Raw genomic sequence first — 16,969 nt, forward strand, 5'->3', positions numbered from 1 at the left:
CATATTATGTTGCAGAGATACTTTTCCTAGTTTGTCATTTGTTTTTTAACTGTTCATCCTGTCTCTCTCCCCCTTCTCCCGCCGCCCTCTGCTTCTTAAATCTTTATGTTGTTGAATTTATCTTTTATAGCTTCTGAATTTTTGTCTTAAAATCTGTACTCCCTTTTTTCAGTATAAAAATATTTCAAAATATAAAGGATAATAGAATCCCATGTGACAGCCAGATTTACAAATGTTAATGTTTTTGCATATTATGTCTGAGTTTTTAAAAGAAATAAAATATTAGAAGAATAGAACTAAGCCCTGTCCTCACAATCCATCCCAGTTTACTCGATCTCTTCCTAGAATGTAATGGTCACCAAGAGTTGGGTGATTCCTCCATGTTTGTTTGTTGTTTTTTTAATTCTTTTAACTCACACACGCTATATATAGTCTTGTGTGTTTTTAAAATTAATGAGATCATACTATAAGTATCTGTTTACAGTTTTTTGAAACCCTTAAACATCAGGTTTATCTTAATAGATCCATAAAGAGTACTTTCTTCAGTTTAAATGGCTGTATTCAGTTGTGTGATGATACACTTTATTCAGCCATCCCTCCACTCTTGGACATTTAAGATGTTTCCATTCTTTTGCTGTTGCCACAGTGCTGCAATAAACATCCTTAGTGTGTGTACACGTACAAAGGCAGGTCACTCTGGGCTACACCTAGACGTGGAATTGCTGGCTCGTAGAGTGTGCACGCCTTCAGCCTTACTAGATACTATGAAGTACTTTTTGTCAATAAACAAAGCCTTTTATGTCAGTGAACTCTAAGCCTTTATGTCAATGAACGCCTGCCAGCAATGTGCAAGAAGTGATATTCGGTTTTAATCTGCATTCCCTGGTCACTTAGTGAGGTTGAACATCTTTTCATGTTTGTTAGGTGTGTGGGTTTAAGCTGTGAATTGCTTTTCCTGTCCTTTGCTTTATTCTCTTTGGTTCCTTGGTCTTTTTCTTAATTGATTGGAAGGATTACTGCTCCATCCAGGTATTTGTTGATGGTATGCCTTCTCTGACTTGTCCGAGGCTGGGACTCTTCACCGCTGCACCACGGCCTCTGCCTGTGGCCGAGCAGCTTTGTGAGCACCTGTTCTGCAAAGGGGGCACCACTCAGGAGAGGGGTCTGATCAGGGGTCTGGGCACCTTCTCTAGGAGGTGCTGTACCCGGAAAGGGAGAGTGGCTTCTCCAACGAAGCCTCATCTCTCTCCTCCATCCCATGCTCCTCCCCACCCCAGCAATGCAACCCTGAGCCTGGCCTGTACGTGGGATCCACGTTCAGTGCAGGCAGAGTCTGGGTGGCAGTCCCCCTGGTCCCCGGGCAGCTGCGTGTGTGCCGTGAGTGCAGTGGACCCAGCGGCTGGGAGGAGAGGTGAGTGCAGTCGTGGTTGTGGTGTCAGGTGGGAGCTCTGGACCGCTCCCCGTGCTGGGCTGGGGCAGACCTGGAGCGGAGAGGGGCTGCCACGCACTGGGGGAGGCCCAGACCAGGAGTCACCTTCAGCTTCCAGGGGCCGAGTGCTTGCTCTGGGCTCAGCCGGTACTAAGGCTGCGGGCTTTCAATCCTGGGATATGTTTTGAGGCTCCCACACCTCCCAGAACTTGTTCTTGCTACTCCGATTTCACAGATGGGAAATCTGAGGCCCAAGAGATACAGGACCTTGTCCAGGGACAGCTGGCCCGTGACCGCAGAGGCTGGGTTGGACCTCAGGTCTGTGTCCAAACCCCTTTCCTCTGCTTCCAGGAGGCCAAGGGTACTTGGAGGTCTGGGGCTTGCTGGCTGGGGTTTTAGCCCAGGCTGGCCCTCTTGAGCAAGTAAGGAGGAAAGGAGGTTTCCTGGGTAATAGGGTGTCTCCAGGCCTGTAGCTCTCCTGGGACCCCACAGAGTATATTGACATCAGCTCGCAGTGTGGTCCAGCAACCTTGGAGCTGGTAGTAATTAAAGGGAGTCAAAGGTTAACCCTAGCCAGTTCTGCAGAAACAACACCCTTGGTATAAGGGTGTGTTTATGAGCATGGCAACGTGCCTTTGGCAACAAATGTGGTAGTGGCTGGCTGTGCCAGGTCCTGAGCTGACCTCTAACAAGCCCCTGGCCCCTTGTTTGACCAGGTCACGGCAAAGTAAGGGTGTGGAAATTTTTAACTTGGTGAAACTTTCTGTTCACACTTGTTCTGCTAATTTTCTCGTTCATTTAGACATCTGTTCATTTCAATATTCGTCAGTTACCTACCACACATCAGGTGTTTCGTTTGGTGCTGGAGATACTGTGGGCCACAAGAAGTCCCTGCTTTCTTGGGTCCTATCATCTCGTGAGTACAGGAGACAGTGTGGTGTCCCTGCTACAGAGGAAATGAAACAGGGCGACCGGGTGGGACAGACTGAGGGAGTGGTTGGGTAATCTGGGACCCGGCGCCAGGAGGAAGCATGGAAGCGTGAGTGCCAGGATCCTTGAGGGGTGGCTGGGGAGAGCAGCCTGGGCTTGGGTCCCAGCAATGATTCCAGATCCCCCCAACATTTATACTGTAATCAACCCCCCTGACGAGGACTCAGATGTGAAACTGCTGGCACTGACCTTGCCTCCTCCTCCGTCCTCAAACGGGCTTGGGGTGCAGATGGGGGCGTGTGAGCTAAGATTCTTACCTTTGGGGAGGGGAGGGTGTGTTTAGGAAGTCTGGTGGGGCCTCGGGGGCCAGCCGGGCCCTCTTCAGTTCAGTGGCCATCCAGCTCTGCTCCATGTAAGGTTCAGTCCTTAGTGCTGTGCTTTCTGGCCACAGAACAGGCTGAAAAAGTGTCTTTTCAATGACGGCTGCCGCCTCAATGTAAATAATTTTTAAGGGGATAGTTTACTTTTTTTTTTTGTAATGAGTCATTGAAATCCAGCGTATGTGCCCCGCAGACAGCGCTCCTCAGCGCAAACTAGCCGCATTGCAAGTGCTCCATGGCCACGTGAGGCTGCGGCCACCTCACCGGACGGGACACGGCGGGGCTGGTGCAGTCCACCGTCTTCAGAAGGGGCATCTGGAGGCCGGAGGGAGGGAGGGGACTGGCCATACTGGTGGTTTCAAGCTCCAGTTCCTGCAGGGCCTTCAGCTTTGGCTCCTTGGGGCTAGATTCATTGGCCCCTGGGTGGGAGGTATGAGGAGGGAATCGTGCCCGGGAGCCTGGCGCAGGTCGACGGCCACACCGGCTTTTTTCTTTATTTATTGTGGGCATGAACCTGTACTGTTGACTCCCCACCCCGTCACTACACTTAAGCTCTTTTACCCAGCGAATGGAATTCAAAGCTCCTGCCCCACCCCGGCCAACTCCAGAAGTATGATTTTCATGTGGTTCTCGGTGGTGTCTTGTGACCGGCAGCTGATAAAGTGGAGAATACAGTGTTTCTCTGCAGGGGGCTGCAGGCCTGGGCTGTTGGAGACGCCTGTTGGGGGTGGAGGGTATCCTGTGGACCCCCAGGGTGGGGAGCAGAGAGCCTTCCTGCCCTGCAGGTGGAAGCCTCTGCAGCCCCTTTCCTCCAAGCTTGGCTGGCTGGACAGATGCCCCATCTGCCCACTGGTGGGCCTTGAGGCAGTTGGTCAGTTACTCTGCCCTCTGCCGCTTCACGAGAGCCCTGGGCCAAGGCCAGCTCCCTCCCTACTGGGCCTGCGGAGATCAGATCACGCTGTGCTGCTGTTCAGGCTGTGTCTAGCCAGCGGCCAGGCCAGAGGGGCTGGAGTGGGTATCTGACCTATTGCTACCACCTCTTCCCCTCTTGCTCTGCCTGCTCTGTGGCGGTGTAGTTCCCGATGAGTAAATTAATTCAACAAACTTGTGTCGAGAGCCTGCTGTGTACCAGTCACTGTTCTAGACATTGGTGATACAGCATCGAACAAAACAACAGCAAAAGTTCTTTGCAAGCCAGGGAGGGGGATCTGAAATATGAGGTGTAGGGGGGATTTTTTGACCAGAGGTGGAGAAGATGAGTGGAGAGCTGAGTGGGTAGCTACCAAGCCTGTGTCTAGGGGAAAAGCATTCCAGGCTGAGGGAACAGCCAGAGCAGAGGGAGAGGGACTTCTTGCCCAGTCAAGAACAGTGAGGCCCGTTTGAGTAGAGCAGACTAAATGAGGGAAATGGGGAAGGAGGGCGGAGAAGTGCTGGTGGGGAGATCACGTGCATCCTTACAGGTCAGAGCAAAAGGCCTGGCCTTTCTCTCTGAGTAGATGGGCGCCGTGGAGGGTTTTTGAGCTGAGGAGAGGGGATACAGATGATCCATTCTGGAGAATCGCCGTTAGCTGACTCCACCCAGGAGCGGCGGATCATAACACAGTGCGACTCCAGTGGCCTGTGTCCTCACCTTGCCTTACTTCACAGTTGTATTAGTTACATTAAATTCACCGTCCAGCTCAAGCCCCCCCCCTGGAATAATGGCAGAGGACTCGAAGCTGAGAGGAATCGCTGTGGGTTAGCTGGCAGTCAAGATTCACACGCCTCCTGGACACATGGCGGGAGATCCCCGAGAGGAGATGTTTGCAAGCAGCTGTGGTAGCACAGCCCCGCTCTTTGGTTCCAGAGAGTAGCCACACAAGCTCAGGGCCCGGGGGACCTGGCTGACCAGCTGAGGGCTGTTGGTTCCCTGCCAGCAAAGCGGCACGGCCGTGAGAAAGTGAACGCGGTCTTTGCCAGCATTCGTGGAAGTCTGGTGTCCAGATGGAGGGCACTAGTAATCCCGTGAATACAGCTGCGGGCTTTGAGGACATGCTGGAGGGCTTCCAGGGGAGGCAGGCGATGCGGGGGCCGGAGACTGTGTCTCACGAGGCAGCCTGCCTGAGAAGGGGCGCAGGAGGCACCTCTTAGCTGTCAGAAGGCTTTGAAGGACTTGGCTGTGACGGAGGGCAGCTTCCTCCTGTTGCCCCAGAGCGCTGCAGGTGGGCCCTGCGAGGATCTTGGCGTCTTCGCAGGATGGTTTAGGGGCAGTGGAGGGCAGGAGTTGGGAGCGCGCCTCTGGAGCTAAGCTGCTCACTAGCTCGGCGACCCCGGGCAAGTTGCTGACCCTTTTTGCACCTCACTTCCCTGTCTCCACAATGGAGGTAATAATAGTGTTTAACTCATAGGGTTGAGATCATACTTGGACAGCCCTTAAAAGTACCTTGCAGAGTAGCTCTCAACATGTGGTAATGTCTGGCGACATTTGGTTGTCAGAACTGGAGAGCGGGGGTCATACTGGCCTCTAGTGGGCAGTGGTCACGGTGCTGGTAACCATTCAGTGGCGCACAGGACAGCCTCCACAGCGATGACTCACCTGGTCCCCAAAGCAATGGCAGTGAGGTTGGCTCCCCCCTGGTGTTGCACATAGTAAGTGCACAATACATTTCAGGATCAGTACGGGATGCAATACATTTTTAGTCTCATCGTATTACTTGTGTGTCAGATGTTTATAAAACATCTGCTATGTTCTAGGCACTGTAATAGAGTCTGAAGATATAATGCAGGCCTGGACCACAGAGGTCATAGTCTCATGGACAAGATACGAAAACACAATAATGTAATATAAAATTATATTATGTGATAAAGCATCTTCTCTAAGTGCTCTGGTAGACTCTTGGTATAAACAAGCTTCCAGTTTCAGAGGTCAGAGGATAGTGGGCAAGCCATGAAATTAGTAATTACATAATACAAAAAGTTTACTACCTGTTAGGTGCTAAAATCAAGATATAAACGATTTTTTGTGGAAAGAAAAACATTGCTTAGAAATGTCAGAAAAGGGCTTCCCTGGTGGCGCAGTGGTTGAGAATCTGCCTGCCAATTTAGGGGACACGGGTTCGAGCCCTGGTCTGGGAAGATCCCACATGCCGCGGAGCAACTAGGCCCGTGAGCCACAACTACTGAGCCTGCGCGTCTGGAGCTTGTGCTCCGCAACAAGAGAGGCCACGACAGTGAGAGACCCGCGCACCGCGATGAAGAGTGGCCCCCGCTTGCCGCAACTGGAGAAAGCCCTCGCACAGAAACGAAGACCGAACACAACCAAAAATAAAAATATATAAATAAAATTTAAAAAAAAAAAAAAAAGAAATGTCAGAAAACACTTTGTAGAGGAGGGGCCGGTGCTGCAGAAGGAGTGAGATTGTTGAGGCTAACAGGGGCTGCGGAGGGTCTTCCTGCTGGAGGAAAGCCCCGTGCAGAGGTGGGGTTGTGGAAGAAGGCGGCACCTGCAGCGCACGTGGCAGGAGCTCCGAGATGCACATGCAGGGCTTGGGGCCTGGGACTGAAGCGCCCTGGTTGCCTCTAAAAAGCTTTGGTTTTTCATTGAAGGAATGGGGAGTGATTGAAGCAGAAGGGTGGTTTGGTCCAAACTGTTTCTGAGAAAGATACCTTGTTGGCAGTTCTGAGGAAGAGGCTTGAGTGAGGAAAGACTTGTGGCAAAGAGACCAGTTAGGAGACAGATAAATTGGGGTGAGATCCTAGAATCCACCTGTGGCTCAAGAAGAGAAGATGCAGGCTGCTTTCCGAAGTACTTCTGGGGCTCTAGACTGTGTGGCCTTCATGCTGCGCTGAGCTTTATCAAGCTTTACATCCCAGTGCCGTCTATAATGGCGAGCGTTCAGTGGGAGTTCAGCAAGCGTTTGCTGGAATGAGGAACTGGGGGTAGAGTGGGTAGCGTTTCGCAGGGATGGTGTGAAGGCGAAGGAGATGTTGGGTGGATGAGCTGATGAGAATGTGGGGTGGGGGGGAGCGGGGAGATGCGGGCCCAGTTGTGGACGTGTTACGTGTGAGAGTTTAAGATCATCCAGGGAGGAGGAGCAGTAGAAAATCAGAAATATTAGGACAGGATCTGGGAGAGAAATTACAGAGCTGAAAAAGAGCTTGAATCATCAGGGTTTGAGTAGTAGTTAAGCCTCCAAAAATGAATGAACCTGGTCTGTGAAAACAAGCAGAGGGAGAACTCAAGGGCAGCTCCCTGGAGAACGCCAGCACTTAAAGGAAGTGGAGACAGTTTGGAGGAAGCCTGGAGAGAGTCTTGACCTGGAAGCATCGGCCTATTAGCTATTAGTAGCAAAGGCTTCAGAGTACGGGGAAGAGTGAAAATAGATCTTTTTCAGGTTTGACCATTAGGAGGCCACTGAAGGCTTCCACAAGAGCGATGTCAGCATAAGGACAAGGATGGGGATCAGGGGTGGAGTGGGGGTAGAGGGTTGAGTGGGAAGTGAGGATGTAGCACAGATTAAGGAGTGTGACCACTGGAGCTCAACATGGAGATGCAGAGGTAGCTTGAGGAGGAGGCAGAGGCAGAGAGGGGGTTTGTTTTGTTTTGGGTACAGGGAGACTTGACTATGTTTCTGAGTCAAAGGGAGTGGAGGAGGGGGGAGAGGTGGAAGCAGCAAGGCAGAGGGGACCACTGGTTGGGAGCAATGCTGGAAAGGTGGGCGGGGACCCACCCAGTATCCGGGTGGAGCAGGAGCTGCAGGTGGGTCTAGAGGTGGCAGGCAGGCAGCTCCGGGTTTTCCCCCCAGAACTGAGGGACGGTGACATTGATTACGGCTTCTGCCCCACTGGTTTTCCCATCGCCCTTCTCAGGAACATTAAGCCACAGCCCTTTGATGGGCCCAAGGGCTTGGAGGGGCCTGGCGTCATGCCATGTCCGTGGGTGATGCCCAGTTCTGTTCATCTTGGTACAGCGTGTACCCACTGAGTACTCGCTGTGTGAGGCTTTGAGTGCCAGGCAGCAGGAGGCTTCTGTTCTTCACCCCGTCCTCCAGTTCTGCCCCTTGGCGACTCCGTGGCAGGGCTCGGCAGCCTCACTGCCGCGGGGGACACGGTGGTTCTTAGCAGAGCACCAGGAGGACACACAGCCTTCCTGCCCTGGGGTCAGCTTTACCTAGCGGGTCGGGTGAGCCAGTCTCCTGGGCAGCTGGTGGCAGGCAGAGGTTGCTGCACCTTGGACATGAGTGGATCAGATTTCGGTTCTCCTGCCCAGGTACCCTGCTGTGACTTTTCTTCTGTCCTTTTGTCCCCAGGGGCTGTCAGTGATATGGGACAGCTGCTGGGAGAAGACTCCCACTTGTCCCGAGGCAGCAGCCAGCCCGAGAAGCCCGTGCTCCTGGAATCCTGGGGGCTGATCCATCCTCTTGGCTTGGCCAGCAAGGGGAGGGGGCGGGTGGGTGGATGGCATCCCTGGGGGTCTCTCGGAGCAGACCCCAGGACTAGCCAGTCTGCTTAGCACAAGACCAGCACGGTTTAGGAGGGAAGTGCAGAACTTTCCTGGGGAAGAGGTCAAAAAAGAGTAGTTGTCTTGTTGCTCAGGACCCATCACCTCCAGCCACCAAAGTTCTCCTTCACTGAGGATAGCTGAGTCCTTGACTTCCGGTTACTGCAGAGCACGTTCTCTGTAGTGTCCTCCATTTTGGCTGCATGTTAGAATCACCAGAAAGGTGAGCTTTTTTTGTTTGGTTGGTTTTTTTACTGGCCAATGCCTGGGCCCCATGCCCAACCAATTAAATAAGACTTGGAAAGTGGGGTCTAGACGTCAGTAAATGCCTCAGCTTCTCAGATGATTGCCTTGTGCCCCGAGTGCTGTGACCTACTGATACAGGGAGATGGAGTACAATGGACTGAATCCTGATCAGAAAGGAGGACTGAGAGCGCGGAGGGCGGGAGAGGATGCAGTTCATAATGTAAAGAAATGTGAGAGCCTGAAGGATCTTGTTGAGAGCTTTGCAGCTCTCGGTGCGGTCCCAGCCTAGCAGCAGGGCACCACCTGGGAGCCGGTTAGAATGTGGACCCACGACACCCACTGAGTCAGAACGTACACATCAAAGACTGAGAACCGGGCTTCCCTGGTGGCGCAGTGGTTAAGAATCTGCCTGCCAATGCAGGGCACACGGGTTCGAGCCCTGGTCTGGGAAGATCCCACATGCCGCGGAGCAACTAAGCCCGTGAGCCACAACTACTGAGCTTGCACGTCTGGAGCTTGTGCTCCGCAACGGGAGAGACCGCGACAGTGAGAGGCCCGCGCACCGCGATGAAGAGAGGCCCCCGCTCGCCGCAACTGGAGAAAGCCCTCGCACAGAAACGAAGACCCAACACAGCCAAATATAAATAAATAAATAAATAAATAAATTTAAAATTAAAAAAAAAAAAAAAAAAAAAAAAAAAAGACTGAGAACCGTGCTTTCGCCGTTATCCGGACCAGTGGTTCTCAACCTTGGCTGGGTTAGAATCGCCCCTGGGTGCTTGAACAAATTCCAGTGCCAGGCCAGACCACTTAAGTCAGAATTTCCAGTTATGGGACCCAGATACTGCAATCCTCCTGTTCAGCCAAGGTCAAGGACATCCATCTTGACAAGTGCTTCTCAAGCTTGAATGTGCCTGTGAATCATCAGGGGATCTTACGCAAATGCAGTTTCTGATTTGTGCATCTGGAGGGGCCTGGGATTATACATTTCTAATAAGGTCCCTGGCGTGGCTCAGGCTGCTGATCTGATAAATATATTTGCGTCACAAGCATTTATTAGGCCAAATTCCCAGTTTTACAGCTGAAGAAACTGAGGGTCAGAGAGGGAAAAGTGACTCCCCCAAGATAACCCAACATGTTATTCATTCAATACTTGCTGAGCACTGGCTGTGTGTCAGGCAGTGTGCTAGATGCTAGAATAAGACAGACCCGATTCCTACCCTCACAGGGCTTATATGCAGCGGGGGAGACAGACAGAGAGCAAGGAACTAAACGAATTACAGATCAGGAGAAGCATGTGAAGGGGATAACGTGGTAGGGCATGACTTGGCAGTTGTCGTGGGTAGGTCGGGAAGGCAGGCCACCCTCGGAAAAGCAGTAGGTCTTGACTTTCACTGGGGTCTGCTGATTACAACTCTAGAGCTTTTCTTTACTGGACAGGACGTCCCCCATCCCCACTGGGATTCAGAGATGGGCCCTCCTGACCCTACTGAAAACATCTGGCTCTGGTCCCCACCCCTATCCCTTTCCCCCACCCGGCTTTCTCTTCCCCTCAACACTCTCATTCTTGGGTATTAGTGGACTCAGGGTGGGGCCTGGGGAGTGCCCCCTGGGAGCAGAGCATCGACTCCATAACAGGACAGCGTTCAGGATGATGGATTTATGATTTCTAACAAAAACCAGACCTCGTCCAGATGCGGTCCCCCACCATTGAGAAATAATTTGAGATTTTTCATTTCTCCCCAAAAGAGCACAGACACTAGGGCTTCCCTCCCTTTCCTGATCCTTCAGAAGAATCACGTGGGCAGCTTGTGAAAATGCCCATCCCAGGTCCCACCCCAGCTGGCCGAAGCTATCCCAGGAAAGGGCCCTGGAATCTGCGTTTAGTATGTGGCCCATCTGATTCCTACAACCCAGATCACTGGGGAAGATGTCATGGAGAGGAGAAACTGGCACTCTGCGTGCATCCCGTGCCTCTTTGTGTGGCTGTGAAAGCTGCAGAAATTTCTTCCCGGTGACTCAGAAGCATGGTCCTTGGCTGGCTTTGTGACTAGAGGGACCTCACTGTTTATGTGCATGTAGCAACTCACCCCTCCCACAGCCCTGTCCTTACCTTGCCAGCCTCTGCCCTTACCTGAAAGGGTCTCCCTTCTCTCCTCTGACCAACCAGACCCTTCTCACTCTCCGTGCTCCAAACAGCCTGCCTCCATTGAGTTTCCCCCATGTACCTGGTGGTGACGGCTTGGACACTGTTTGTACTCAGCCAGAGTCTAGAAGGGCTGCAAGAGGGCTTGTGGACCATCTGATGGTCCCACAGTCACCCCAGGGCCTGGCCCGAGCACATCTATTCGGGTGGAATAGTGAGAGATTGATGATAGAGAGGTGGACGGTGGCCAGAACCAAGGGAATGCCTTGGATGTGGAGAAAAGATAAACTTCAGTTGTGTAAAATGTGAATCACGCCCTTGTACAGTTAGCTTAGCTTTCATGTAGAAAATGGGTGGAGGTACATCTGTTTCCTGGAGCTGGCCCTTCCGAGGTCCAAGTGAGGGAGAGGACACAGTGAGGGGAACCGTGCCGGGGAAGCTGTGGCAGGCTGGTCTGGCCTGGGATGGAATTCGTGAAGGGTGGGACTCGGTTTCCCTTTCTGGGGCGTAGGCCCCACCTGGACCGCTGGTGCTGCCTTTGAGGGGTTAGGGAGATGTCCAGGGTGAGGAGGGCCGCTCCCCGGATGGCCGCCCTGGAAGCAGCTTTGTGCTTTCTGGAGGCGGGAAGAGGCAGGCTGTGGGTGTGCCCTGCTCCGGTGTCTAGGCGAGAGTGTTTGTGGCGCTGACCAGACACCTGTGACTCCTTCCTCCTAGGTGGCCCGAGGCAGCCGGGATGACAGCTCTCCCCAGGAACCCTGGCACCTGAGAAACATGATCAGCAAGTCCCGTGAGTATTCTCCAGGAGCTCCCCACCCTGAGCGGTGGGCTCCCCAGAAGCAGTCGTAAGCATCATCCTGGGACCCGCGGGGGGTTGTGGAGGGACTGACACGGAGCCAGGGGCCCCTGTCTTCATCTTGAAGGACAGCAGAAACACTCGGGTCCGAGCCCTGAGCCAGAGAACTAAGGCCAGGCGAGGGCCTGCTTTGAGCCGGCCTTGCAGGGGCCCCAGCTGGGGCAGCTGAGAAGGTGGCCTGGGGCGGTGCCTGCCTGTTGCTGCTTCCAGCTCTTCTGTGCGTTCGCCCTGCAGGCTGGAAACTCCTGGCCACGCTGGCTCTGGTCCTGGCCGTCATGGTTTGGTACTCCATCTCCCGAGAAGACAGGTACACTGAGCTGTGAGTCCATCTCTCGTGTCCTTCTGTGGGTTCGTCTTGGGAACCGGGCTCGGGGATGGAGCATCGTGAGGTGGGGACCTAGTGGGGTGACAGGGGGGTTCAGAGAGCCAGGGCATGACCTCTCCCGTACGCTACAGCCCAGAATCCTCTGGGAGGGGAGTTGGTGGGTTTTGGGGAGTAGGGCCTGGGATGACTCCCCGGGGCCCTCACCCAGGGAGTTCAGGAGAAGGAAGAGCTGGGTTTGCAATGATTTGGTTTCAAAGTGGGACTTGGGCTGACACTGTTCCAGCCTGCGAGTCGCTCTCCAGGGCCCTGGGGCCGACGTGCCCTGGGAGGAGGTGGAGGCTTCCTGGGAAGCTGGCCCCCCCGGGGCCCGGGAGGTCTGACTGGAGCGCCTGCCTCTCTCCTTTTCTGTCTCCAGCTTTTATTTTCCCATCCCAGGGAAGAAGGAGCCATGCCTCCAGGGTGAGGCGGAGAGGATGGCCTCCAAGCTCTTCGGCAAGTACGTGAGGATGCGGGGTGGGGGGTGGGCCTGGGTGCCGGCTGGACGGAGGGAACCGTGCTGGCGGACACGGGTCAGGTGCAGCCTGTGAGGGAGGGAGAGGCCTTGGTGTGTATACATAATGTGAGTCAGGGGTCTGACCCAGTTTCTGGCATGAAGACTAATCTCTTTCTCATCCCCACCCTGCCTTCACCTCGGCGCAGCTACTCCCGAGAACAGCCCGTCTTCCTGCAGCTTAAGGATTATTTCTGGGTCAAGACGCCATCTGCCTATGAGCTGCCCTACGGGACCAAGGGGAGTGGTAAGTATCCGCCTGGTCAGGTGGGAACGGTGGCCTCACCTTGGCCACGCCGCTTCTCGTTTTTTGCTGTCCGTGGTCCCAGCGCCCAGGTTCTCAGCCAGGCCTGGATCCTGGGGTCAGGGCAGGGAGGGCTGGCGGCCTTTGGGGAGCTAGCTGTTGTCCTCAGCCCCTTCTGTTGCGGTTCTTTTGTAGAAGACCTGCTCCTCCGGGTGCTGGCCATCACCAGCTACTCCGTTCCAGAGAGCATCCAGAGGTAAGAGACCCTCCTTCCTGCCCCAGTGTGGAACAGTCATGGTCCAGCACCTGCCGATGAGCCTGCCTGTCTCCAGGGGAGGCGGGCACGCCAGTCCCCACGGCAACCGAGCCTGGGCATCAGGCTGCCGGAGTGGGCAGAGGCTGCTGAGGGTATTGCCATGGTAACAGGCAGGGCTCGGCAGCAGTCGGGGGCTCCGAGATGGGATTTCTTCTTGGTACTCCCCAGGCATCTTCCCTCCTCCCCTCTCTCCCCTGTGCTCTGCTCAGTTTCCTCTCCCTTGAAAGCCCAGGGCCGCAGGGTCGGCATGACCAGAAGCAGGACTCCTTGGAGATGCCTGGTCCGTGGGGGCCAGGGGCTGAGGGGCTGAGGGGGCCTGGGCAGACCGGGCCAGGAGAGTGAAGCGGGGCAGGAACGGGGGCTCCTTCTGGGTCTCACCACCCTGTTCCCGTGGCAGCCTCAAGTGCCGCCGCTGCGTGGTGGTGGGGAATGGGCATCGGCTGCGCAACAGCTCTCTGGGAGAGGCCATCAACAAGTACGACGTGGTCATCAGGTCTGTAGGACCGCCCTTCCCTCTTCCGTTTGGGGGGCGACGGTAAACAGACCCAGGGGGGCTCTAGGTGACAGGCACCCTCCCCCCTGCCTCCCAGGTTAAACAGCGCGCCAGTGGCTGGCTACGAGCATGACGTGGGCTCCAAGACCACCATGCGTCTCTTCTACCCTGAATCCGCCCACTTCAACCCCAAAGTGGAGGACAACCCTGACACGCTCCTTGTCATGGTCGCTTTCAAGGCCATGGACTTCCACTGGATTGAGAGCATCCTGAGTGATAAGAAGCGCGTACGTGGAGAGACTGGCGGGGGTGAGGTCGCAGCCTGGGGATGGGGACGCCGCCCGGGTCAGGCCCTGCCGCTCCATCACGTGTGCCCCACGGTCCTCAGGAGTCAGGCAGCAGCTGCGAAGGGCACCCCAAGCTCGAGGCTGCTTGGGACAGAGAAGCTGCCAAAATACGTTTGCCAGTGAGAAGCTTGGCAGCAGAGGGACCAGTTGGTAGTCGTCTCCAGGTGGAGGCGGGTTAGAACAGTCGAGATCTCTGTCCTTCTAGGTGGACTCCAGAAAGTCCGCTCTGTCTCTTTGCCATCCGGTTGACTGCTGAACTGTCCCATTTTTTGCCACGTGTTTAGCCAGCCCCTTCTACCTGCATGCCTATACTTGGAAGTGGGCAATGGTTGGAGCCCATACTCTCCACACCATGTCAGCTGGCCTCCCCTGGGGGGTGCCCCGCTCCCCTCTCTCCCTCCTCCTCTCTTCTAGTCTCCTCTCCCACCTCTGGTGTAGGCCTCTACGTCCCCCCCCTCACCCCGCACTCCCGAGGGCCTGTGCCATCAACACAGGGGCCCCGTCCCCTGGAGAAGCCCCTCCCCACCTCCCCGTTTCAACCCACTGGCTCTCTCCCTCCCAACCCCACCCGCCTAGGTTCGAAAGGGCTTCTGGAAACAGCCTCCCCTCATCTGGGACGTCAACCCCAAACAGATTCGGATTCTCAACCCCTTCTTCATGGAGATTGCAGCTGACAAACTGCTGAGCCTGCCGATACAGCAGCCATACAAGATTAAGCAGGTGATGATGGGCTGCAGACGGACGGGAAGCCAGAGGGTTGGGGTTCTCTGTGGGAAGTAGGAGGGACTTCCTAGAGGCTCCAGAAGGCCAGGGAGGACCCCAGGCGAGGGGAAAACAATAGCAGAGACCGCAGCACGCCTCTGAATAACACACAGCCCCCAGGCACACACCTGTAATCAGAGGCAGGTATTCTGGCTTTTACAGCAAAGGGAGGGCACGCACTCCTGAGATGCTCCGGGGGCATCTCCAAAGTGGGGAGTCAGGGAAGGGTGTTTTTAGGGCTTGGGGGCTAGAGGTAGAGGACGGCTTTGGCAGGCGCTGATCAGAATCTGTACACTGCGGATTTGCTGGGACAGTCAGTAGTCTTTTTTTTTGGGGGGGGGGGCTGCGGGCCGCACGGCTTGTGGGATTTTAGTTCCCCGACCAGGGACTGAACACGCACCCCCAGCAGTACAAGCGTGGAGTCCTAACCACTGGACCGCCAGGGAAGTCCCAGCAGTCAGTAATCTTATGTTTAGGCTATGGAGTCTAGCCTGAGCCCTGTGGTTACTATTTGATCACTTCATCTGTGATCCAATCTTGGAGCATATTGGTCTAAAGGAGTTAAAAGAATTTGAGGGTGCAGTTGGTCCTGCAGATCATGGTTTGGTAGGTGTGACAGTTTGGGAAGTCAGGGTGCAGTTTGCAAGTTCCGGTTTTGGTTTCGGCTCGCAGTACCCTCCCTAGTGGTCTTCTGCTGGCGGGCTTTGGCACACTGGGTAGCTTCCCAAGCAGGTACTTCCACCGTATCTCTGAGCCCTCAGAGAGGCTGTGTAGGGTAGGAGACAGAAGTAATGATCAGACATAGACAGGACTCACGGTGCTACCTGCTGTATGGCCTTGGGCCAGTCAGCCACTCAGACCCTTGGTTTTCTTATCTGTGGGGTAGGGAAAATAGGAGTACTGACCTTTTAAAGCCATTGTAGAATTTTAAAAGATAATTACATAATGTGCTTATCACGGAGATTGACACACCGTGAATGCTCGATAAATATTTGCCAAGTTTTGAATAAATGATTTTATTCTTTCTTCCCCCCCCCCCGCCCCCCCCCCCCCGCCGCGGCGCTGCATGGCTTGCGGGATCTCAGTTCTCTAACCAGGAAGGGATTGAACCTGGGCCACGGCAGTGAAAGACCGGAATCCTAACCACTTGGCCACCAGGGAGCTCCCCATGATTTTATTCTTTACTGAAAATCTACTACGATTCAGCTTCCTATGCTGAATGCCTGCTTTTGTGACTGCTCAGTGCCAGGCCCCAAGTTTGCATGCATGGGGAATAAGACATGCTCTCTGCCCTAAGGAAACTCGGTCTAGCGGAATAAACACGCAGGATGCAGCCTGGAACGGCAAAATGCTCCAATAGAGAGTTGTTCCGAGTGCTGCGGGGTCTCAGAGGAGGGGCGGAACTCTGCTTGGGGCTGTCTGGAGGTGGTACCACCGGAAGAGGTGGGGCTGGAGCTGGGCCCTAAGGGGTCATGGGGCCCGTCAAGCAGAGAATTGAGGGAAGGTATTTCGTTTGTCAAGAGCAAACAACACCCCTGGCACTGAGTTCTAGTGCACATGGAGTTGGGTGGGGGGCAGCAAAGAGGAATTTTATGGCCCTGATGGCAGAGGGTGAAGGCTAGAGAGGGAAGCCAGAGATTAGGACCAGAACCCAGCTCCTGGTAGGAGGAAGAGGGAGAGGAAGGGATGAACTTTAGTTTCCTGTCACTGCCTAACAGATTACCACAGTTTAGAGACTTAAAACAACACCCATGTATTGGCTCATAGTTCTGGAGGTCAGATGTCCAGTACAGCATGGCTGGATTCTCTGCGTAGGGTATACAAGGCTGAAATCAAGTTGGCAGCTGGGCTGCGTTCTTGTCTGGAGGCTCAGGGGGTGAAATTTGCTTCCAAGTTCATTCTTGTTGTTGGAAGAATTTGGTTCCTTGGGTTGCAGGACCGAGGTCCCCATTTCCTGGCTGGTTTTCGGCCTAGGGGTGGTACCCTCAGCACGTAAGAGCTGCCTGCATACCTTGCTGTCTGGTCCCCTCCATCTGCAGGCCAGAAATGCATGACATAATCCTTCTTGTGCTTCACATCTCGTACTTCCTCCACTGCTGATCTCTAGACCCAGATGTAAAAGCTCACGAGATTAGGTCAAGCCCACCAGGACTATCTATTTTACAGTCTACTGTCCCATAGTAAGCAATATAACACAATGTAATATATCTCATCATATTCATGGTTATACACACTCTCAAGGGCAAGGGGTCATTGGGGTTCATCTTAGAATTCTTCTGCTACAGCATTTCTTTTAAGGTGAAATTGAGAGATTTACGACAATTCTAGGTTTCCAGCACAACTGGGTGGACGGTAATACGTTTAACAATTACAGGAATACACGGGGAGAGAAGAGTTTGCTAGAAGGTGATGCATGTGTGGTTTAGCAGAGGTCTGAACTGGATGAGATAACACAGTGGCGGTAAAAGC

At 54.1% G+C, this 16,969-nt stretch overlaps 1 protein-coding gene across 11 annotated transcripts in view; it reads left to right on the top strand.

The window, feature by feature from the left end:
- Nucleotides 1-16,969, top strand: part of ST3GAL4 (ST3 beta-galactoside alpha-2,3-sialyltransferase 4) — a 33,185-nt gene that overhangs the window by 14,562 nt on the left and 1,654 nt on the right. For 6 of the 11 annotated variants that reach the window (XM_057552245.1, XM_057552241.1, XM_057552240.1 and 3 more), the window contains 8 exons: nucleotides 11,325-11,397; nucleotides 11,698-11,782; nucleotides 12,204-12,284; nucleotides 12,488-12,585; nucleotides 12,778-12,838; nucleotides 13,296-13,391; nucleotides 13,489-13,678; nucleotides 14,315-14,458. In XM_057552245.1, the coding sequence (XP_057408228.1) occupies nucleotides 11,382-11,397; nucleotides 11,698-11,782; nucleotides 12,204-12,284; nucleotides 12,488-12,585; nucleotides 12,778-12,838; nucleotides 13,296-13,391; nucleotides 13,489-13,678; nucleotides 14,315-14,458 (771 nt within the window). In that variant the 5' untranslated portion in view covers nucleotides 11,325-11,381. Of the gene's footprint in view, nucleotides 1-1,277; nucleotides 1,412-2,231; nucleotides 2,346-2,932; nucleotides 6,707-11,324; nucleotides 11,398-11,417; nucleotides 11,453-11,697; nucleotides 11,783-12,203; nucleotides 12,285-12,487; nucleotides 12,586-12,777; nucleotides 12,839-13,295; nucleotides 13,392-13,488; nucleotides 13,679-14,314; nucleotides 14,459-16,969 lie in introns of those variants that run through there. The other 5 variants (XM_057552242.1, XM_007183373.3, XM_028166787.2 and 2 more) reach the window with 5 other exon arrangements.

Source organism: Balaenoptera acutorostrata, chromosome 9 (genome assembly GCF_949987535.1).
Source record: "Balaenoptera acutorostrata chromosome 9, mBalAcu1.1, whole genome shotgun sequence".
Taxonomy (NCBI): Eukaryota; Metazoa; Chordata; class Mammalia; order Artiodactyla; family Balaenopteridae; genus Balaenoptera; species Balaenoptera acutorostrata.